General features: G+C 39.8%; 1 protein-coding gene across 1 annotated transcript in view; it reads left to right on the forward strand.

Annotated features, from left to right (window-relative positions):
• LOC126469898 (DNA helicase MCM8-like) overlaps nucleotides 1-24,908 on the forward strand; it is a 181,330-nt gene that overhangs the window by 6,532 nt on the left and 149,890 nt on the right. Inside the window, exons 2-3 of the mRNA XM_050097246.1 lie at nucleotides 9,788-9,931; nucleotides 20,690-20,922. Coding sequence (XP_049953203.1) covers nucleotides 9,788-9,931; nucleotides 20,690-20,922 — 377 coding nt within the window. The remainder of the gene's footprint in view (nucleotides 1-9,787; nucleotides 9,932-20,689; nucleotides 20,923-24,908) is intronic.

Genomic DNA, 24,908 nt, shown 5'->3' on the forward strand with positions numbered 1-24,908 from the left:
CCAAACTTCGCCTCTGCAGTTCTTCTCGTGCAAGCTCACCAATGCACAATGGAAATATTCCGTGTTTGACAGGGAATTGCTCACGGTCTATGAAGCGATCAAGCATTTTAAAACTGATGTTGAGGGACGCCCTTTCTATCTTTTAATGGACCACAAACCCGCTTCAGATACATGGACTTCGTATCTCAGTTCATCACCTATGTCACACACACACATAGAGGGTGTTGACAATATAGTTGCTGATTTCCTTTCACGAGTCAACACCGTCCATTCGTTGTTAGACCACTCTGAACTGCCTAACCTCCAACCCGCTGACGAGGAAACTCAAAACCTGATTTCAGACTCTACTTCTTCTCTACACTTCGTCCGCACCACCTTTCCTGGCATTTCTGATGAGATCTGGTGTGACGACAGTATGGGCACGTTACGCCTCCTCATCCCAACCACGCTCCGTCGAGCTGTCTTCAACGCATTGCATAATTTAGCCCACCCCGGTGCTTGTGCGTCCGCCTGCTTCGTAGCAGAGCGGTTTGTGTGGAGAAATGTCAACAAGGACTGCCAGCAATGGGCACGCTCCTGCGTCGCATGCCAATGCTGCAAAGTACACAAGTACACTTCACCCCCCCCCCCCCCTCCCCCCACCATGGCACCTTTTCGATCGCTCCTGCGTGTTTCCAGCATATTCATATTGACACTGTCGGCCCTCTCTCCCCCTTTAAAGGCTTTCGTTATGTTCTCTTGTCTATCGACCGAACAACTCGCTGGGTCGAGGCTGCCCTCCCCCCACCCCCCCTCCCCCCCCCCCCTCCCCCCCCAATATTACGGCAGAAACTGTTGCTCGATCTTTCGTTGAGTCATGGGTATCGCGTTTCGGATGTTCAGCTATCATCACGACTGACCATGGTGGACAATTTGAGCCGGCCCTGTTCAACAGGATTTGTAACATTTGCGGCATCCGGCGCATCCATACCACAGCATATCACCCGCAAAGTAATGGGCTAGTCAAGTGCTGGCACCGCACTTTCAAGACGGCTCTTCGATGCCACGACTCTCTATGGACGGAGGCCCTTCCCCTTGTGCTACTCGGCATTCGTGCGATCTATAAGGAAGACCTCAAAGGCACAATAGCCGAGTTTGTATACAGCCAGAACATTGTTCTCCCTGGCGAACTTGTGAGCCCTTCCGCTTCTCTCCCTCAGTCTGACTTAACTTCCTTCGTGGACCGTGTCAGATGCCACTTCATCAACCTCCATATCCCTTCGTCTGCCAGCCATTTCTGCCCTAAGGTTCACGTTCCGAAATCTCTGGACAATTGTGAGTACGTCATGTTCCGAGATGACATTGTCCGTGCTCCCCTCCAACCTACATATACCGGCCTCTACAGAGTTTTCCGGCGCTCAGACGACAAGCATGCCCAGTACGACGCCCGTCTCACTTCAATGACTCCCAGGTTTGGTGGACGAACCTTCCTTCACAACATCTACCCACACAGCTCCCCAATGACGCTGTCGAGCTGACCGTGTACGGCTCCCGCGGACCACCCTTGCCAATGTCATAGTCACCCCCCGCCCCGGCCTCTGAAGAGTATTCCGTACTGCAAGGGGGGGGGGGGGGGGGGAGCTATGTGGCGCTGATGAAATAGACACCAACATCGATATGCATTCATGTTGGGACTCTAAGCATTAACTTTGGCTGTTCCGCCATGTACAAGTCAGTTCTTTGTGATCCTTGTATGTGTTAAGTTTAATAAATGAACTACTGCTAAATGGGTGTGATTATTGGTGCGACCAAACCGAACTCCCTCCTCACATGACTAAGAGATTTCTAATGTTTTCATTGGACCAGCATCAAGCTACTCCTGCATTCCAATCACTGACTGAGATTCTGAAATTTCTTAAAAACGAGAAGCAGGGTCATTCCATGTCAAGTGTCCTAGTTTAGATGATGATCCCAGCTCGACCATCTTCAATTTTGATTAAATTTGTACAGGATGTACCTGAGGGCCCTACATGAACTTGTGCAAAGTTTCAGGCCAAAATTTGTGACATACTCAACACCCAGACAGACAGTAGTTTAGCAAAAGACCAGGTCCATAGCACACTTTCTCCACTACTTATGCCTCGTTAAACCTTGGGGCAGATTTCTCATGGCCTGAATTGCTGCCAACTCTGAGCTGAGATCATGCCAAATGCATTGCTATCTGAACTCTACTTGCAACATTTGTGTGTAGAGCACACAAAGTTGTACCACTATACCTAGAAGCAAGAGTCTAGCTCTTTTACATTAGGAACAGTGGAATGCCAAACTTGACGATTTCTTCGCTACTTTTCGGTCTCTGTAAAAGTGGTCTTCACGGAAATGACACCTCAACCAAGTTACAGGTGAGCCTGAAACTTTGCATAAGTTCATGTAGGGCCCTCAGGCACATCCTGTACAAATTTAATCAAAATTGAAGATGGTCGAGCTGGAATCATCATCTAAACTGGGATACTTGACATGGAATGACCCTGCTTCTCGTTTTTAAGAAATTTCAGAATCTCAGTCAGCGATTGGAATGCAGGAGTAGCTTGATGCTGGTCCAATGAAAACATCAGAAATCTCTTATTCATTTGAGGAGGGAGTTCGGTTTGGTTGCACCAATAATCACACCCATTTTGCAGTAGTTCATTTATTAACTTTAACATATACAAGGGTCACAAAGAACTGACTTGAACATGGCGGAACAGCCAAAGTTAATGCTTAGAGTACCAAGATGAATGCATATCGATGTTGGGGTTCACATGATCAGTGTTTTCGGAAACTATGCTGATTGGCATTGAGGTGGTCATTCTGTTTAAGATACCTCATTAGTTTTGTGGATCATTTGTACTACCCTTCTTGTCCACAGGTATGACCTGTGCCTATTTCCAAGAACTTGGGCTTAGTTTTTTGTTCAAGGGATCTACGATAGGTTATAGTAACAAGAGGAGCTAACTTAGCTGTAAATTCAGTACAGAATTTGACAGTGATTCCATCGGGGTCTGAAGCTGTGTTCAGTTTTAACAGTTTGGGAGATTCCATGGTGACTTGTTTTACATTTTGAAATCAGTGTTTTATTATGATGACTTTTTATCAATGTATAGACCGATGTTTTCTTGTGTAAAACATCGTTACAAATTGTGTTATTCAGGAAAAGATCTTAGAAGTGTTATTTAAGCAGGGAAGAGCATTAAAATTAAAGAACAAGAATGTATTTTATGTTGTGACTCATGTTAAAAATTTGGGACATCTTATTCCTAAGGCACATTTTACGCAGTACCTTGCTAATCTAAGCAATTGCAGCACTCAAGCCATGGCTTTATCCAGAGCACTATGTGACTTATATGGTGACAAACCCGCTTTATGTTGACTCAACTGTAGAAACTTTTGTTTCTGCTTCTGCTGGCTTTTTCTAGCTTCTTCCAGATGCTGCTTCTCAAATTCTTCAAATTTTCCTTCACTCTTAAACTTTTCCCACCTTCTACTCTGTCTTTCTACTGCTACTAAGGGCATCATCTTCTTGTAACCTTAAAATAATACAACTGTGACTCAAATTAAGTCACTCATGTTACACATTTAATTTTCTGTTTTTACGATATTGGTTGAAATTGGGAAATGTTTAGAAGGGCTATTAGTTACACATTCACACTAAGCAGTAAATTACTGAACAAAATAAAGTTTTCTCTAATATCTCTCTTTGTATAAGAACTAAATCACATGAAAGTGACTCATGTTACATGAAAGTTTACACTGTTGTATTATATTATTTACCCTAACCTATAATTTACCTACTTCAGATTTATACTCTTTATGCAATACATTAGGGTATGTAACAGTAATATAAATAATGATATGCTAATTCTTACCTGCCAATTCGTTGAAATGAAGGTCCAAAGTCTCCAATAACTCACACTCTCATGCGAAAAACATATGGCATTATAAAAATGGCTAAAATTATGGATGGAAGGCAATAATGGGCCTCAAACCATTGGTGCCATTGATGCCATACAGTAAAAAGTCCAGACTTTTCAAAAATTATATAAAAAGTACCAAATTGTAAACTTTTAAATATTGTGTGTCCTACTTTACAGGGAATATCCCATTTCCACTTTTTCTCAACACTACTGACACCAATACTTATTTAATCTTCATACCACAGAAAAGATGAAGTAAATTGGGGCAGTTCTCCTGCATTTTCCTTTGTAGAGGAACATTTGAAACCAGAGTTCAGCTTTTGTTTTGCTACCCTCAATTTCTGTTCCTGTCTCATTTGCTAGGGACTGTACACTAACTTAATGCCACTAACAGTCTTTACATACGACCAGAATTCTTTGATTTTGTGAAATGTCATTTGACAATATTCTGCTGTCATAGTCACTGAAGTCACCGTGCATTGATATCTTAACAACCAAACACGTTTCATTCAGCATCTCTCTGTCTACAGCTCTACACTTTATTGTACACCTGTTATGCAGTAATCACTGTTTCTTTAGAAGTTTCATTACAGTGGCTGTATTCTATGGAGGTACTGTCCTGTTATTAACTATTCTACTGGGTACATATCTATCCAGTACTTGGTAAACTATTCTTTTAAACTGGAGCCAGAGTTCCTCTACATGCTCCTGACCTGAGCTGAAAGTTTCAAGTTTCTCATTGAGGTATGACACTACTGAATTTTTATCTAGATTACTGAACATAGATATCATTCTGCTTGTTTATTTGTCTTTTGTTCTTTGGTAATCATTGTTGCCACAACCACGTCATGGTCACTGATACCAGTTTCGGTGTGGTCATCCTCAAAGAGGCCAGGTCTATTTGTTGCCATTAGATCCAATATATTTCCATCATGAGTGGGGTTCCTCACTATCTGTTCTAGAAGTGTTCAGAGAAGGCATCTAGTAAAATTTCACAGGACGTCTTATCACACCCACCACTAACAAAACTGTAATTTTGCCAATTAATTGTTGGATGATTAAAGTCTCCACCGATGATTGTAGTATGATTGGGGGAACTTGTGTACAAGTGAACTGAGGTTTACTCTGAAGTTTTCGATTACATCAGGAGATGAGTCTGATGGGATCCAGTTATTTTATGACCACCAGTGATACTGAGTCTTGCCCAAACAATCTCACATGCATGTTCAATTTCTATCTGATTGGATTTCAGATTTTTGTCTATTGCAAACAGAGACACCACCTCCATTTCCCATTTGCCTATTCTCTGATATACACTTAAATTATCCCCAAAAAACTCAACCAGCTTTCTGTACCTTTTCCTTAGCCATGGAGATAGTTTTGTGTGCTTGTAACATGATCAAAATGCAGCAACAATATTGTCAGAGATAGCATCTATTTTTTGCAGCTCTTGTTTGAGTTCCATACATACTTCAATTACTGATTAACATGCCAAATCCTATGCGTGCAAATCCTATCCGAAAACACTTGAAGCAATAAGTCATTTAAGAACGTCCATCATTTCTAGGTAGCTCCCTTCAGAGCTCCGTCACTAAAACAAAATACCGATACATTTTTCCTAACTACCTTATGACGAGTACAAATTCGTTTGAGTTTTGTATTGAGTTACAAGCTACTGTTTAGCAGCCTGGGTATCTGTTCCAGACAGCAAAGTTTTTATATGTGATGATTTTGAGTGATGATTTTTCTGATGTGGGGGAAGTCAGGACCAGGATTCGTTTGTTGGATCCAAATCCTTGGGCCAGGCTGGGATCTATTTGGCTATTTTCATGTTTGAACTTTCAGTATTATTTTCTGAGAATCCTTGTAGTTTCTGCCTGTTTCCTTTTTATATTAAGTAAAAGTACTGCCTCAACAAGACATGTAAATCACATTGGTTCAGTGCTGTTTTCAGTTCATGGCAAGTGCTGACAACATTGTTGCACGAAACACGTAAGTATGCTACTGGCTCTGATCCAGACTTTTACCTGTTATGTTCCACATGTTGTAGACAAGATGATGTGATAATACTTAGATTTATTTTTTTTCTTTGCACACAACTATTGAGTTCAGTGGTGAAACATTTTTGTATGGTGAACTCAAACAACTGATTGGGGTAATAGAGAGTCTCTTGACTCGATGTAGATTGTGGTTTTTTTATCAGAACTCTCTTTCCCAGTACCCTTTTGATTACATAAATCACTAGGACTAGGCCTACAGGATGTAAAAGTAGACCTAAATTTTTGGTGCAGTTCAGTAGAACTCATGCTGTCTCCAATCCTGAATGGATCAATGCACTTTGTGTACACTGTTCAGCCTCTGCATTTCTCAAAGGATGCAGCAATACTATTCAACCCCCCCCCCCCAAATCCCCATCAACACCATCATGGTGTGGCGAGAGTGCAGGGAAAAATAGACCTCCATCTGAAGTGGAAGATTGGAAGATGTTTCAGCATTTTTGTGCTGACAAGTGGTGATCATCAGAGAAGTATATGACCAGTACCGGCTTATATCATGTGTGGATGATTGACACCTCCCATTGCTATGAAGGGTAAATCAAGGACTGTGCTGTAACAGGACAGGATCCCACAACCTGTTGTCTAGCCCTGTTGTTGTTGTTGTTGTTGTTGTTGTTGTGGTCTTCAGTCCAGACACTGGTTTGATGCAGCTCTCCATGCTACTCTATCCTGTGCAAGCTTCTTCATCTCCCAGTACTTATTGCAACTTCCATCCTTCTGAATCTGCTTAGTGTATTCATCTCTTGGTCTCCCTCTACGATTTTTACACTCCACGCTTCCCTCCACTACTAAATTGGTGGTCCCTTGATGCCTTAGAATGTGTCCTATCAACTGCTCCCTTATTCAAGTCAAGTTATGCCACAAATTCCTTTTGTCCCCAATTCTGTTCAGTTCCTCCTCATTAGTTACGTGATCTACCCATCTAATCTTCAGCATTCTTCTGTAGCACCATATTTCGAAAGTTTCTATTTTCTTTTTGTTTAAATTATTATTGTCCATGTTTCACTTCCATACATGGCTACACTCCATACAAATACTTTCAAAAAGGACTTCCTGACACTTAAATCTAAACTTGATAATAACAAATTTCTCTTCTTCAGAAATGCTTTGCTTGCCGTAGCCAGTCTACAATTTATGTCCTCTCTACTTCAACCATCAGCAGTGATTTTGCTCCCCAAATAGCAAAACTCTTCTACTACATTAAGTGTCTCATTTCCGCTTCTAATTCCCTCAGCATCACCTGATTTAATTCGACTACATTCCATTATCCTCGTTGTACTCTTGTTGATGTTCATCTTATATCCTCCTTTCAAGATACCATCCCTTCCGTTCAACTGCTCTTCCAAGTCCTTTGCTGTTTCTGACAGAATTACAACGTCTTTGTCAAACCTCGAAGTTTGTATTTCTTCTCCTTGAACTTTAATTCTGACTCCAAATTTTTCTTTGATTTCCTTTACTGATTGTATAAGGCACATATTGAATAACATTGGGGATAGGCTACAATCCTGTCTCATTCCATTCGCAACCACTGCTTCCCTTTCATACCCTTCCACTCTTTATAACTACCATCTGGTTTATGTACAAATTGTAAATATCCTTTTGCTCTCTGTATTTTACACCTGCCACCTTCAGAATTTGAAAGAGAGTATTCCAGTCAACATTGCCAAAAGCTTTCTCTGAGTCTACAAATTCTAGAAATGTAAGTTTGCCTTTCCTTAATCTGTCTTCTAAGATAAGTTGTAGGGTCAGTATTGCCTCGTGTGTTCAACATTTCCGTGGAATCCAAACTGATCGTCCCCGAGGTCGGCGTCTACCAGTTTTTCCATTCGTCTGTAAAGAATTCGCGTTAATATTTTGCAGCTGTGACTTATTAAGCTGGTAGTTCGGTGATTTTCACACCTGTCAATACCAGCTTTCTTAGGGATTGGAATTATTATACTCTTCTTGAAGTTTGAGGGTATTTCACGTGTCTCCTTTCCCAAGGCTATCAATATTTCTAATGGAATGTTGTCTACTCCAGGGGCCTTGTTTTGACTTAGGTGGTTTCAGTGCTCGTGTCAGATTCTTCATGCAGTATCGTATCTCCCATTTCACATTCGTCTACATCCTCTTCAGTTACGTAATATTTCCCTCAAGTTCATCGCCCTTGTATAGACCCTCGATATACTCCTTCCACCTTTCTGCTTTTCCTTCATCGCTTAGGACTGGTTTTCCATCTGAGTTCTTGATATTCATACAGATGTTTCTCTTTTCTCCAAAGGTCTCTTTAATTTTCTTGTAGGCAGTTTCTATCTTACCTCTAGTGATACATGCTTCTACATCCTTGCATTTGTTCTCTAGCCATACCTGCTTAGCCATTTTGCACTTCCTGTCGATCTCATTCTTGAGATGTTTGTATTCCTTTTCACCTGCTTCATTTACTGCATTTTCATATTTTCTCCTTTCATCGATTAAATTCAATCTCTCGTCTGTTACTCATGAATTTCTACTAGCCCTCGTCTTTTTTACCTAATTGATCCTCTGCTGCCTTCACTATTTCAGCTCTCAAAGCTACCCATTCTTCTTCTAGTATTTTTTCCCCCGGTCTTGTTAATTGTTCCCTAATGCTTTCTCTGAAACTCTCCACGACCTCTGGTTTTTTACGTTTATCCAGGTCCCATCTCCTTAAATTCCTACCTTTTTGCGGTTTCTTCAGTTTTAATCTACAGTTCATAACCAACAAATTGTAGTCAGAGTCCACATTTGCCCCTGGAAATGTCTTACAATTTAAAATCTGTTTCCTGAATCTCTCTGTCATTATATAATCAATCTGAAACCTTCCAGTGTCTCCAAACCAAGTGTTAGCTATGATTAGGTTATGCTCTGTGCAGAATTCTACCAGGTGGCTTCCTCATTCATTCCTTACTCCCAGTCCATATTCTCCTACTACTTTTCCTTCTCTTGCTTTTCCTACTATCGAATTCCAGCTCCCCATGACTACTAAATTTTTGTCTCCTTTAACTATCTGAATAATTTCTTATATCACATCAATTTTTCTTCAATCTCTTAGTCATTTGCGGAGCTAGTTGGCTTGTAAACTATTACTACTGTGGCAGGTGTGGACTTCGTGTCTATCTTGGCTACAATAATGTGTTCACTATGCCGTTCATAGCAGCTTATCCACATTCCTATTTGTTTTATTCATTTTTAAACCAACTCCCACACTACCCCTATTTGATTTTTTATTTATAAGCCCTACTGTCAACATTTTTGCAATGGATTCATCTTTCAAGATGATAGTGGACAAGATAAATTGTGCCCATATCATTACCATTTTCCTCTACAATGTAGGAACCACTCAAATGGAATGACTTGGGGTAACTGTGGACATGAAACCAATTACGCTTTTTTTGGACCAATTGAGATTTGCAGTATATTGTCCCAGGAATGCAAGTTGGAACAGTAATTTCTTGACCACTTTGTAGACAGCCTGCTACAAAGCATGGAGTGTTAAATGGTAACAAGTAACAAATTTTGATGTTGCATATGTGTGAAGATGTACAGTTTCTAACAGTCTACCTTTAATTTTGTTACTGCTTTGTTTTTATTGCAGGGTGAAGATATTTATTTATTTTGTTTCGTAAGACATATTCTTTCATTCCTTCTACCTCTTAAATCTATGTCTACACGTTAACGGGTATGTAAGTGGTGGGTAACTTTCCTGAGCAGTTTATATTATGGTGGCAGTGCCACATGTTGAAGTGATCAGTGAGCACTGGCACCCCATATATATCAAAATTTTATTTCTTCTTTTTGCAGGCATGGGACATTCTACTAAACCAGCAAGTTCTCATGTGCAGGATTCTCCACAACAGTCTCAAACTAGTCAACCAAGTGTTAAAGACATATTTGACACTGTGCCTACTCCATATGTTGGATGGAAGCAGTATCTTCCACAGGAAGGTAATGCTATAATACAATTATCAGTTATTCTTTATTGCCTAAATAGTAATGTGATAATGTAAATTGTAAATTTCAGCTCTTGATGGGAATCAAGCTTATTGGTTGTTCTAGAACTAAAGACTGCATGTCAGGCAACAGTGCTTATTGTAAGGAAGCCTCTATTCTTATGACATACAGATAACTATTACTCTGTGGTAAATACCAACATAGTCATGTAAATATTTTGCTGTAAACAGGAGATAGATGAAGGTATTTAATGTAATTGAGGAAGCAACAGATTTTTTTTTCAAAGTAGAATAATTCTTGCTAATTTATTACTACGGATGTGGCTTGTGACAACACAAATGTCTCGATAGTTTAATAGTAGTAGTAGTAGTAGCAGTAGCAGCAGTAATATGCACTTATTTCAATCACTTGGAAGATGCGACTTTAAGTCGTGCAGAAATTTCTTCATTCACACCACTTGTGTCGTCCTCAAGCAGTCTTCTGCAAGTTGAATCCAATTTTTCTGTCACCCATATCCCAATGATCTGATGGCCTCCCTCTCTCGTGGCTCCACTTGAAGATTGCTTTCATCCCCTTCCATCATCTCTTCCTGCAGCATATTCTGTGCATTTCCATTTCCATACCTTGTATGACATTACGGACTTTGCGAGCTCTTCACTTTATGCCAAGATTGAACTTCCCATGCTTCTCCATGTATTTATCAATTTACCTTTTGCAATGTCCTTAGTGGCCACATTATACAGGTATAAGTTAAAATGGGAAGAACACACTGGCCAAAAGCATCTTTTCAAGTCCACTGGCATATTTTTTCTCAGTTTCCTCCAAATGCCTACCATCCTTGTTTTGGGAAGTAAAATATTTTGGGCTTTATATTACCTCTGTCATTCAGGAGCTGACCTAGGTAAATACATATCTTTCAACTCTCTAGAGCCTTTGTGCCAGACATCATGTTTTCATTCCCTGCTGAATTAGTGAAACTTGTTTTCAAGATGTTTACCTTAAGCACAATCATGTCACATTTTCCTACAAGGCTAGAAACCAGAATTTGCAGTTCCTCTTGTTTTTAGGTAGGAGCAGAGCACCATTTATGCAGCATAGATCTTCCCCAGAATTCTGAACTCTCTCTCTTTCCAGTTGATCTTGGATGCTGCCATTTCCAGCACGGCCATAAATAATTTTGGCGATACTAGGTTTACTTGCTTTATTTCTCTTCTGATGGAAAAATATGTTGATGGACTACCTAACAAAGATGAATGTTGTTGATATGTTGTAGATGTTATGGATAATCTTGATAGGGGCTTTGTTCTGCCCCTGTTAACATACAATTTGTAACTGTCGAATAGCTGATTGAATCAATAGCTCGTCAAAGTTGATGAAGGGTAAACAAAGTGCCATTTTGTGTTCATTTATTTTGTTGGTAACTTTGTTCAAGGAGTTAATGTTGGTTTATTGTGCTTAATCCTCATCAGAATCCTACTTGTTCTTCTAAAAGACGTCTTGATACACATAGGCATTATCTTCATGAGAATCTTGTTGGTGAGAGTTAGTAAGAAAATGCTGTCCTTCTTGTAGGTTAAGATTGTTTTAGCTTTTTTCGGATGTGGTGGTATGTAGCTTTTCTATAGACATGTTGTGAAGCTGCTTGCTAAGTGAACTGCTGGTTTGTCTCCATTAACTTACCAAGGAATCATCCTACCCTCCTGCTTTGCATTTTGCTGTCTGCTTGGAGGTGGTCCTTTTGTTGGAAGAACTGTTGGTATGTGAGAATCATCTGCTGTTGCTGGTGGTTTCTCTGCATCTGTCAATCTTTTGTCTAAGTTGTGGTGTAAGTTGTAGATGTACTGGAGGAGTTCTTCCTTTTCTGTTGTGTGCTTTTTCTCATCCTTTTCTGTTATTTGTTTCCTACCTATCATGATGACCTGTAGTAGAAGTGAGGTAAAAATGTGCAAATTTTAAACTTTTGAAACAGTAAGAATGGAAAATGACATGCTGAAGCTATACACTGTAAAGCACAGCTGCAACTGCAACAGGAAGTGAGCTACACTTTCACTTACATGGAGAAATGAATTGATGTAATGAAAATAGGACACAATCTATTATTGATAGGATGTTGCAATCAAGAACACACTGCTGGTTTGGCCAAATGGCTTCCGCTGTCCAACAGTTAGTTCTCCCTAGTTGGTTTTTGAAGCAAAGTCAAGCACCCTTTTTCAAAATAGCCAGTGACACACGAAATAGGCCATTTCAGCTCCATAAGGAGAGTCAATTGGACAGAGGTCAGGAGCAGCCCAAAGAGATCCAGCAGGTAGCAGATGCTAGCCCAGCCAGCATCACCCAAGAAGGGGGATCAGACTTCTGCCAATACTGATAATTATTCCATTACTTAGCTCCATACTCGTCTTTAGCAACATGTCTATCTTATTAGGGCAATATGGTGTAATTTTCAGATAAAAGTGTGAGTTTCGTTATAATTCTTATACTTTGTTTTTTTTTTTTTTTATACTTATTTGTGTAATATTGTTGTGTGACTAACCATAATCTGGAGAAACTTTCACACTATTATCTCTCATAAAATAATAAATAAAAAATAGAAATATGTCTGCATATTAGCCCATGGAATTGGTAAACCACAGACGTTCTCATTTTAATTTTCAGACAACTGCTTCCTGGGTGATTTAAGGGACTGTTGTGAGTACAGACTGGGGTACTTGCACGACAAAATGTATTTTGTCAGAACACTATATTGGGGTAATCATTAGCAGTTATGAGACAATGAGTATTTAAAATGGAAATAGCATTTCAGAACTGCAATTTAATGTTTCTAAATTTTAAACAGCTCATTGCAATACTTTTTTGACATTACTGTAGAGTTATTTCATGTCATCAGTGGCTTTAAGATGGGTGGTATTGACCGACTGACTGACTGTCTTTATTGGCCCAAAACCCTGCAAGGATTTTGCAACAACTTCCACTTGTTCTTTCAATGCCGATGAATGTCTGCCCTCTGGTGATCATTTTAAAAGCCTCATTTCAACTTCCTTTGCATCTTTCTTTTGTTTTAGATTGGTCTAAGCACAAATTGGCCTTGCCCAGACTGTAAATATGTTTTGGATCATCTTTTATACCAAGTCACTCCATTTTGTCTTTCAACAGACCATAAAAGCTGTAAATTATAGATGGACGATTTTTGTGATATTTCTTCTGTGTTGCTTAAGGGCTCTGGTTTCTTCACTGTCATTTCTTAAAGTTTTGGAACCAGTCTTTCCTGGTCTGTTATTGATAAAAGGAATATAAATGTTGTTTTCAGTCACATTCATTTTATAGCATCTTACACTTTTGTTGGTCCAAATCCCCATTTGCCATACACTCCAGTGAGTTTGCTAGTTACTCATTTTCACCTTCTGGAATAACTCGGTTTCAGTTGTGTCATTGTTATTTGAAATGGGAAAATAATCAATCTTTTAAAAAAAAAAAATCATATTTCCTGGAAACGCTTGTGACTCTTACTCTGGGATTTTCATTCACTTCTGTAATCACACTTAGTAGCTGGTCTCTGAATGGGATTAACCTTTCTTGACGTATGTGTGTGGTATTTTTTGAAACAACTGGCATGTTTTGCTTCATGTAAATAAAAAATGTTGTTTTGTGCTTGAAGAGTTTTTGATGTGGGCTGATAACTCTGCAAACAATTGAGCTAATGATGATGCACTGATACAATGGAAAATTAAATTAGAAGATGATGAACCAAGAAGTTTAATACTAATTTGCCACATTTTCTAAACCAATGCTATTGTAAATGTAATAGGAAAATAATTTGAGTCAAAATACATATAACTGTACAGTTACATGTTTTGGGGGGTGTCTGGATACTTTTGTTCACATAGTGTATATTACATCTTAAAGCATCTGGAAGACGTTACAGCAAATATGTAAGCATTCATGTGATCAAAACGTAGAAAATCAAACTTCTTATAAGAAAATTACATGTCACATTCAAACAAAAATTAATTTTCTGGTGTCGTGGTATATCTGATGTCAAAACAAATTATTTCCATGCTTGTTCCTAACATTAACAACTGATTGTGCTATTCTATACAATGTGTTTCATAAAACAATTTGCCTCCTGTCCTATGAGAAACTGTATCCTTTACATTTGCAGTCAGTAAAGAGTTTATCTACTCGTTAAAACTGAACAAAGCCCCAAGGCCCGATGGAATCCCTATCAGATTTTATATTGGGGCTGAATTAGCCCCCTCTGTTAACTGTAATCTGTCATAGATCCTGCTTACCAAAGAAACGGTGCCCAGTAATTGGAAGGAAGCATAGGCCACATTCATCTACAAGAAGGGTACAGAAGTGATCCACAAAACTACCATCTAACATCCTTCACATAAGTTTGTTGTATCTTGGAACACATTCTGAGCTCAAACATAAAGAGGTACCTCCAAGTTCTGACCTTCTCCATGCCAACCAGCAAAGATTTCGAAAACATTGATCCTGTGAAAACTAGCTCACACTTTTCTCATATGACATACTGAAAGCCAAAAGTAAAGGGCAGTCAGGTCGATGTAGTGTTCCTCAATTTCCGAAAAGCATGTGACTCAGTACCACGCCTATGCTTATTATCAAAAGTATGATCATATGGGGTATAAAGTGAAATTAGTGACTGGATTGAGGAGTTTTTGTTAGCGAAAGTGCAGCAAGCTATCTTGGATGGAAAGTCATTAAGAGATGTTGATGTAAATTCAGGTGTATCCCAAGAAGTGTGTTGAGACCCTTGCTGTTCATGTTTGTATTTATTACTTCACAAACAGTATTAATAGTAGTCATATATTTTAGCAGCAGATGCAATTATCTATAATGAAGGACTGTGTGAAAGAAGCCGCCTAAATATTCGTTGAGGTATTGCTAAAATATCAATGTGGTGCACACAATGATAACTTGCTTTAAATGTTCAGAAATGTAAAATTTACCCTTCAAAAAACGAAAAACTGAAGTATGCTATGAATGCAATATCAACAAGTCACAGTTGAAATCGGCAAAGTCATACAAATACCTGCTTGTAATACTTTGCAGGGATATGAAATGGAATGATCACATAGACCCAGTCATGCGTAGGGCACGGCAGTTTCCAGACTTCGGTTTATTATTGGAATACTGGGGAAATAGAATCAGTTTACAAAGGCAATTGCTTAAAAATCACTCATCAAACCCATCCTAGATTGTTGCTCAGGTGTGTGGCACTCAGGACTAACAGGGGATATTGAACGTATACAAAGTAGGACAGCACAATGGTCACTGGTTTGTTTAGCCATTGGGAGAGTGTCACTGAGCTGTTGAAAGAACTGAACTGGCAGATGCTCGAAGAAAGGCATAAACTAGCCTGAGAAAGCCTGCTTACAAAGTTTCGAGAACCGGCTTTAAATAATGATTCTAGGAATATACTACACAACGTCCCGTGTGAATTGTGTGGACAATGTTCAGCATGCACAGAGGTGTTTAAACAATCATTTTTTCTGCACTCCATATGTGAAAAGAACCAGAAAAAGCCCTTACAACTGGTACAGTAGGACATACCCACTGCCACACACTTCACAGCTGTTTGCAGCATATAGATGTAGAATTATCTCTGGATACACAAAAAGAGAAATTAGATCTTGGATACAGTTTGGCAGAGGTGTCGCTTGGTTTCCTTTCCTTTAAAAGTATTCATTTATTCCAATCTAATACTCTAGTAGTCTACGAAACTATCCATTATTGAAAATGCAACATAGGTAGCTCTGCAGTTAATTGCGTTATATCAGAGAGACTGTCTGTGTTGCTAAGACAGGCTCAGCTTGACAGATGTTGACACAGTTAAGATAATCTGTTATGTAGTTGTGCAAAACGTGCCATATTTTTAATTAAAATTTACTTTACTGTCTTGAAAATGGTAGGATGTTCTACCTGAAGTGAAATGGCGACTGTTCTGCCTTGCTTCGAATTTGCCACATATATGGAAAAACAACTACTGTAGTTTCCGAAGTATTTTGAATTCTCTTACTGTAGTGTCCACACCTAATTTCATGTCAGATGTTATCTTATAGAAGTATCTATTTAATGAATTCTTCCCAAAAGCTTCTTTTACCAGATCTAGGATATACTTAAATTGAAAATATTTAACCTGAAAAACTCACAGAACTTGGTATTTGTTTAATAAATGACGCTTGATAAGAGTCGTAAATGAAATATTTGTCAAGCCTTATCTTAAAAATTGGACATGATTCAACTTTTCCATTATGCAACTGTTGGAGTAGAGTGTCTTCGTCATCATTTTCTTCAATTAATAAGTACAATGATAATTTGTGTTCAAGTACAATGATAATTTGCGTTCACTAATTTGAAAATGGCGCATGCATTTCCACGAAAAGTTCATGACTGAGCTGCAGGCTACCGTACTTGTCTGTGGCATGCTCAGGCATCACACTTCGTGCCAACACGCATCAATAAAGTATGTTAACTTCTCTTTTCTCCATACGGTACTGAAATATGGCTTTCGTTCCAACTTTTAAAAAAATTTCGATATATTAGCTACACTTTGTTCGCAGCAACATATCACTTAAAACGAGCAAAACATAAAGTAGCCAGTGATAACACTTTTCACTGCAAACTCTTCAAAATTTGTGCTACGTAGTACTTGGAAAGTAGGTATCACAATAACTATAACCAACATCGACAAAACAGACACTTCATCATCAAGCTATAATGTGAAACTATAAGAGATGCAAATATCAACTTTATGTGCCCATTAGTTTCTTCAGAATCGAATGAGAAGTATTTTATAGTGATGATAACACACAAAACCGAAAGAGGTTAGTGAAGTGCTGCAGGTTATAACAAGCCGAAAGCTTTATTTGAGACAATCTTTTTGTTATACCTACCTGCGACTAAGCATCTCCACTGTATAGTGAGTAGCAACTTTCCTTTTCATAATATTGTTACATTCCATCCTGGATTTTCCATTTGTCAGAGGTGGTTTTTAATATTTTAAAAGAAGAAGAGAATCTCTACCCAAAAACTAACTACAGGAGTTGATGTAGTTTTGCTTCAGTTACATAGTGTTTTTTACAGCAAGACTTTCTCCTGTACGCTATCAGCTGCTCTGTGGGAACTGCGCCCTGTGTGGCATCCCTCGCGCTGAAAGACACTGCCAGACACCATGGCGTTAAACTGAGCCGCCAGACCGCTTCCTGTCTGGCCAGGTTTTCATCTTTGCAATTGTGGAGCTGATATGATGCTTGATCATGACAAAAACTTTTACTACATCCCCATCTTGATGTCATATCAGGAAGTTTTTTCAAGCTTCTTGATATTTCAGTAAATCTTCTCCCCATAGAATCTCTTGATGTAATTTCCGAACTCCACCGAACGGGGTCTCCTGACCAACAATGCCATACGATCATTTCCATTTCAGGATTTTCTGGCAATCTGTTGACATTTTGAAGTGTCTGCTGCTCTGCCAGGTATTAGCATTGTCCAAGCACAATATTTTGACATTGTGACTCATTGTCTTCATCAGATGCTACCTGATACTGTTGGTTGTGTGTAACAGTTCTAATATTTATACCTACCACCTCCCCTCTCCATGGTCGCTTCTAGGCGTTCCGTCTGCAGTCCTTACCCACTAGAAATCTCTTGAGACATTCCACCTTCAGTTCAGCGCATTGGCTGCAAGCTGGTGTCTTGTTTTCGGTCCAGTGCGAGTTAGCATGGCACTTGTGAGGGAAAGCATTTGAGATGTGCATCATAGGCTAGATATGTTGGCCAGGGAGTGTTTACACATTCACCTGCACATGGAAGCCTCCTTGGCGCATAAAGATTGGGACTGGGTAGATTGTGTCTCCTGGTCTCTTACAGAGTGAACCAAGATGAATGCCTTAGTGTGCCAGTCTGCAAAGTTTGACCATATGAGCAAGAAGGCATAGCACTTGGAGGATACTTGCATTTTGTTTAACCTAAGTGGCAAGCCGTTCGGTGATATCGCTTTGAAGGTACTCAGCAGGGTCCTCAACTTTGCAACTTCTAGGAATGCACCCATTTCATGTTCCATCAGTGCAGTGGAGCAAGTGGCCAGCACACTTTGACAAAATATGGCAGTAGAAATTCTGCAGATGATCTGCAACGTGTCACCAAGACAAAACCTCCAAAATCAAGCATTGCCAGTGATGAGAGACGGGCACTCAGGAAGATCTGAGAAGTCAGCAGCATCATGGTTTTGCCAGCAGACAAAGGAAACTCCACAATCTTTACACAGCAGACTCATTATGACAGGGAAGGTCTGGGGAACCCAGCATACAGACTATTGCAATTTGATCCTACAGATACTGTGGACAAGAGTATATGGGCTCCTTTGAAGGCAACAAGCATGCCTGACAGGGTCATCAAACAACTGTGATATAGAAAGCCAGTCCACGAAAGCCATTCCACCTAGATTGTATGTACTGCCAAAAGTACACCAAAACACTTTGCCCGTAAGTGGGGAAGCTGTCACCACATCCACACACCCCCAGGGGGCTCGCTGCTCTTTGGTGGCTTCTTGATTAGGTACCATGGGGCTCCAGCCTTTGCAGCATAATTTTCTTTCCATGCTGTATGTCTATCCTCTTGCTATTGTTTTTCCCCTCCCTTGGAGAACATATCTGGGATGTATGTGGGAATGTGTTCTACATTTTCAGTAGCCTGACATCAGAACGGTCTCGCCATTGTTTTTCTTTCCTTTTTTCTTTCTTTGTTCCTCTTCTTATATTCTTCCTCCACTTCAGCGTTTCAGGTTCCTCTTTGTTTCTTCTTCCTCCCTGTGTGCTCCTGAAGGCCAGCCCACACATCTGACTTGTAACAGGTGATTGGGTAATGCGTAATTCCCAGCCATGGCTTGACAGGTAGAGTTTGCACGTTCCATCCGGTACAGGCCAAGCCCGCAGAGGGGTGATTGCCTGAGCTGTTACCTTCCCAAACTGTCAATTGGTCCCTCTGTGAGGTGTTCCGGAGGTGTGAACAATCACTTAAGGCGAGTGTGCCCCTCTCTGATGTGGGGATGCCCCAGCTGGAAGGAGTGTGCCATCGGAGATGCTGGCAATCGTGGGGATTTTCTTGCAATGAGGCAATCATCATCATCATAGACTACATATACTAAACGTAAATGGAATGAGGCTAATGATTTGAAGAGCCTTCCAGCTGCATCTTGGTTCCTCATGGTTTCATGCATTGAAGACAGACAGTCCTTTGCTGCAGTAGATCCATTTATTATGCAGAAAGGTGTTGATGCAATTGCAAGCCCTGTGAAATCCTGCTCTCATTTACACAATGACACTTTGCTTTTGGAGACTACTTATGATTCTCAAGCACAACAACTGCTTGCAGCTTCACTCCTCTGTCGCTATCCTGTTCATCTCAAGTCCCATTGAATGCTGAATTCTACGCGTGGTGTTATTTACACTAGGCTGCTCGAGGGTCTGACCAAACGTACCTCTCTGATCAGGGAATCATTGCAGTCCATCGGGTGATGGAAAAAATAGATGCAATCTTCGTGCCCATAAGCAATCATTTTCTCATGTTTAATAGAGTAATGCTTCCATCAAAGATCAAAGCAGGCTATGAAGTTATCACAGTCTGACTGTACATTCCAAACCCAATGTGCTGCTACCAGTGGCATCTTTACAACCAGACTCAAATATCCTGTCGACACCCAGGCAAATGTGTAACTTGGGATACGGATGTTCACAAGGAAGTTTGTCCACGTCCTTTTCCCCACTGTATCAGTTGCAATGGCTACCATGCAGCCTCCTCCCAAAATTGTCCCATGTACCTCGATGAGTGGTCCATGCAGGACATCCAGGTGAAGTACCTTACCCTGTCACTCACGAGTTGTTGGCTAGTTGAGGACTAGTCTGAGGACTGCAATCGTGTTGCTGATTTTCCATACGTTCTTGTCCTTCCTTGAACTTTTTATGCCAGGCAAACACATGCATCCTTGATAATGTTTTATCTCAAACTGTGCAGTCAATCTTTGGCAAATTTCTGCTGCTGTAACTCCTTTGTAAGCAGGAAATTTGATAATTATGCAATTATGGTTAGACATCGTGAGCATTACTGATGAAACGGCAGGAAATATGTAACAGCACGCTCTCCTCACTTCTAACTGTCCCGCCTAAGCATAGCAGAAGTGTGGGGCCAGTCCTACCAATTGTTGATGTTCAGGAACAAAACTCCCATATATATTTGATCCCCCTTCGTACATTTAAAGTATGCCTGTACATGTAAACTTTATTCTTCACATTACATACATGAAGTGTCATGCTTGAAAAAAATGCTAGCTCCTTGCTATTATCTCTATTCTCTTGCTTTAATAGAGAACTGAATGTTAAAAGATTATAATTTGTTTGGTTGAATTTTTGTTGGTATCTTTTGTATTCCTAACACATTCTTGAGATAACAAGTAATAAAATAGTGTCTTTCATACATAGCAAAGGTAGAGTAGTGGAAAAGAAATTGTGCCAGAATATAATTTTGGTAAATAGTTATTTAATTAATGAGAATTCAGACTGATTCTAATTATCATAGAAAACTTATGATTAATTTGTAAATTTGCAAGGGTAATGGAAATCATTATTTAACAAGCTTGTTAGCATCATTTTGATTTTGGAATTTAACTTTCTGTATGACATTATTTTCCTTTGCTGTACTGAGAAGTAGACATTGTTGTTTTTATACCAGTTTATAGTGATGGATCGCCCACTGTTGATAAGATTAAAGCTGTGGAGCAATACATAAAGAAGAATTTAAATCTATATTCTGCATCAGATATTATGGAACGCAGGTCATTTGTCATTGATTTAAAGCATCTGATGACTGATGATGACTTTAAGGTGTCATGGTTTACCTTCAATGAGGAACTAACGGAAAACCCAGAACATACCATGAGCTGCCTGGGACTCGCAATGCATCAGGTAACTAAAATTATAACTCTTGTGTTGATAAAAGTTCCCCATAGTGCTTAGAGCCATTTTGATAAAAGTTCATCAATTTTTGTGATAAATATTTCATTTATGCTATGATTAACTGTAACTGAAATTTCATACAGATTTCTTTATCCAGTGAATGATAAATATTAATTGCATGTACTAGTGTCGTCTAGTGTACTTCATGATACATTTCGTTAACTCTTTTTTTCACGTTTCTGGTGGATAAGAAAATATTTATCTGTAGTTTTTGTTTATTTAATTCTTGTGAAAATCTGATTTGGATTCCCTGCACAGCCCAAGTATCAATATCTACATCTACATCTACATCTACATCTACATTGATACTCTGCAAATCACATTTAAGTGCAGAGGGTTCATTGTACCACCTTCGCAATTCTCTATTATTACAATCTTGTATTGCGTGTGGAAAGAATGAACAGCTATATCTTTCCATACGAGCCCTGATTTCCGTTATTTTATCATTGTGATTGTTTCTCCCTATGTAGGTCGGTGTCAACAAAATATTTTCACTTTTGGAGGAGAAAGTTGGTGATAGGAATTTCATGAGAAGATTTCCTCACAATGAAAAACGCCTTTCTTTTAATGATGTTCAGCCCAAATCCTGTATCATTTCAGTGACACTCTCTCCCATATTTCGCAATAATGCAAAACATGCTGCCCTTCTTTGAACTTTTTTGATGTACTCTGTCAGTCCTATCTGGTAAGGATCCCACACCGCGCAGCAGTATTCTAAAAGAGGATGGACAAGTGTAGTGTAGGCAGTCACTTTAGTAGATCTGTTGCATTTTCTAAGTGTCCTGCCAATAAAACACAGCCTTTGGTTAGCCTAACCCACAACATTTTGTATGTGTTCCTTCTAATTTAAATTGTTCACAATTGTAATTCCTGAGTATTTAGTTGAATTACAGTCTTTAGATTTGACTGATTTATGGTGTAACCGAAGTTTAATGAATTCCTTTTGGCACTCCTGTGGATGACCTCACACTTTGTTATTTAGGGTATGGAAGGTAGGTCAGAGATACTCGGGCTTCATACTGTGGCCAGAGCTTGCTCCCACAAGGAGTGCCGCTGCAGCTGCAAGCATATCACATGGAGCTGTCCACTGATGCAAGACTGCCTGTAAATATCAAGGCCCACACTTGCCAGTTAGCCTCTCTCCAGTCATTGAAGCCTTCAGTAAGCATGGTTGATCAGTAGAGTTTTGACTGTGTCTGTATTATGTTTTTGATTTGGATTGCTCCCTGGACTGTGTGTACATGCTTAAGATTACTTTGCTACACTTTGGAATTCTTTTTGGTTAGCTGTCTACTTTGTGAACTCCACCATCGTCAACCACAGGAGTTGTCTGATTGCTCCACCAGTTCTGTGCTACCAACAATGTGAATGATTGTAAACTGTGCTCTAAGTAGAGTATGATAGGAAAGTGATGTTGAGAACTTTCTCGACATGCAACTGTCTCAGTTGAGCATGGGTCTGAAGTTTCTGAAGTTGTGACAGTAGTAGTTGCAGCTGCAACAGCACAACAGCACCAGCTGTAACCACAAAACTACTACTACTGTAGGGGAGGGGGGGGGGGGGGGGACTGGAGGAATTTTAGTAGCGGCAACGCGAACAACAATGGGAATTCAAACAGCAACATCAGAAATTGCTGTTACAACTACTGCAAAGCCAGCCACAGTCTGCAGCAGCAGTTTCTTTGCTTCCCCCTCTGCCATTCACTTGCTTCTTTGAAGCAAACAAGACTTTGGTAATCTGTTTACATCATTTTATTTTTCACTACAAAGCAAGCCAAATAACTGATATTGTATGTCAAAGTGCACACTTACTGTCTTCTAATAATAAGTTGTACAGAATGGTGCAGAAACTATGCCCTCTCTCACACTCGTATTCCGATAATTTGAGTTCTCTGATGTTTGTAGTTTGCTGACCAAGTACTACGATCATGAAACCCACATGGTTGCAGCTAGGCTCAAGTTCAGTTAATGTGTTAAGCAATCCTACTACTCAGAAAGAGCTCCCAACTTGCGAGACTTGGCACGCAAGATCGATTCGTCCTGTAACAGAGTAGTGTGCTGTATGCAGTATCCTTAATCCATTATGTTATTACTGCATATGTCTAGTTCCTGATAGAGAAGTTAGTGAAAAGGCTCTAGAGTCATTTGATCCAACCATGAGTGATGTGCTGAAAATTGCCAAAACTCACAAAGTCTCATAATCAGCACAAGCTATATTTCATGATACTTCTGGGATCAACCTTCTTAGTAGTAGTCGCCTTTGTGTTCTACTATCAATTCATGACATCCAGTCAGCATTGTCATTCGATTTACTGAGCACAGAATTAATTATTTAGTGCAGTAGTTAGTGATCTTTTGCACTCGTCTTTGGTAGACGCACAAAAACAGAAGCTCTTTGTTCGCCATCTCCATATCTTAAAGTGAATGGAAGCTGATGCACCAGTTTCCTCCCCTTCATTGTTCGAGGGTCTCTGAGAAGTCGTGCCAGCCAGTCATGTCCAGATTGCAACCCGTGCCATCAATGGCATCACTGCCCTTTTGACATCACCTGTTTTACTTGCCACAGTCTAGCTTGTGTCTGTCTCAGCTGGTGTGTGATGACGACAATGGTAACAACAACAACAACCACCATCAGTGGGCTGTGTGCTATCTTGCTGGTGCCCTTAGCTGCAGCGGATGGGATGCATAAGCTGCAATTGGAATTTAATGGAGCAACAGCAGGTTTGATTTGGGCACAGGTGCGGCTGTGTCTCTGATTAGTGTGGACACTTTGGTTAGTACCTTTGGCTCACCACATATGCAACACCCTAGGTGCCCACTAGTGATGTACTGTAGTCAGTCAGTCCCATTGCAGTATCAGATTGTAGTCTAAGCTAAGAATAAAAACATAGCTCGGCAACTAATGCTTCTGGATTGTCCTCTTGGATAACAAAGAATGTTTTTAGCTTAGATGGTTTTGCAGTTTTTGGTTAACAATTCAAGACCAAGTGAATCTCATTTCAGATGTGATGCAATTCACAGAACTTAGCGCATTGTGTGTGCAACCCAAGCAACTGTTTCAATCTACATCGTGTTATGCAATGGGTTTCCAAGCCTTCATATCTTTAAAGTATTCAGCAGTGCCTAAGTTTTGTAGAGCAGATCTAGTACCTTTCATGATATGCAATCAAAGATAAAGTGGAACTACATTAGCTGCAAAGTATAGGAGCAATATCTTCAGTGTCACCTAGCCAATGGACAATGCCCATGGTCACAGTTAAGAAACCAGATGGATCACTTGGAATTTGTGGCAATTTTAAATCTACCATTAATGTTCGAGCAAATGCTGATCTGTATCCTGTTCCTTTGGTGGAGGAATTTTTAACAAAATTTGCTGGGTGCCATTATTTTTTTAAAGATAGGTATTGCTGCAGCCAATTTTTAGTTCCTTTAGATGATTAGATGAAGAAGCTTTTTTGGGATTAATAAGCCATTGCTGTAACTGGTTGCCATTTGAGGTACCTTGAGCAACTCATCCAAGGTATACCCAACTATGTTAATTATTTATATGACTTGGCAATTACTGGCACCAGTTGGGAGCAGCATCTGTGCAATCTACAGGTCTTTTTCAAGTGGCTCCAAGGTGTTGGTCTGCATTGTCACCTTAAAAAAATGAAGTTTCTTTGAGCTAAGTGTAGGATACCCAGGACATATGTTAAGTAAAGGTAGCTTCATGCCACATAACTAATGAGGAGGTATTGAATAGGATTGGGGAGAAGAGGAGTTTTTGGCACAACTTGACAAGAAGAAGGGACCGGTTGGTGGGACATGTTCTGAGCATCAAGGGATCACAAATTTAGCATTGGAGGGCAACATGGAGGGTAAAAATCTTAGAGGGAGACCAAGAGATGAATACACTAAACAGATTCAAAAGGATGTAGGTTGCAGTAGGTACTG

Source organism: Schistocerca serialis, chromosome 1 (assembly GCF_023864345.2).
Source record: "Schistocerca serialis cubense isolate TAMUIC-IGC-003099 chromosome 1, iqSchSeri2.2, whole genome shotgun sequence".
Classification (NCBI taxonomy): Eukaryota; Metazoa; Arthropoda; class Insecta; order Orthoptera; family Acrididae; genus Schistocerca; species Schistocerca serialis.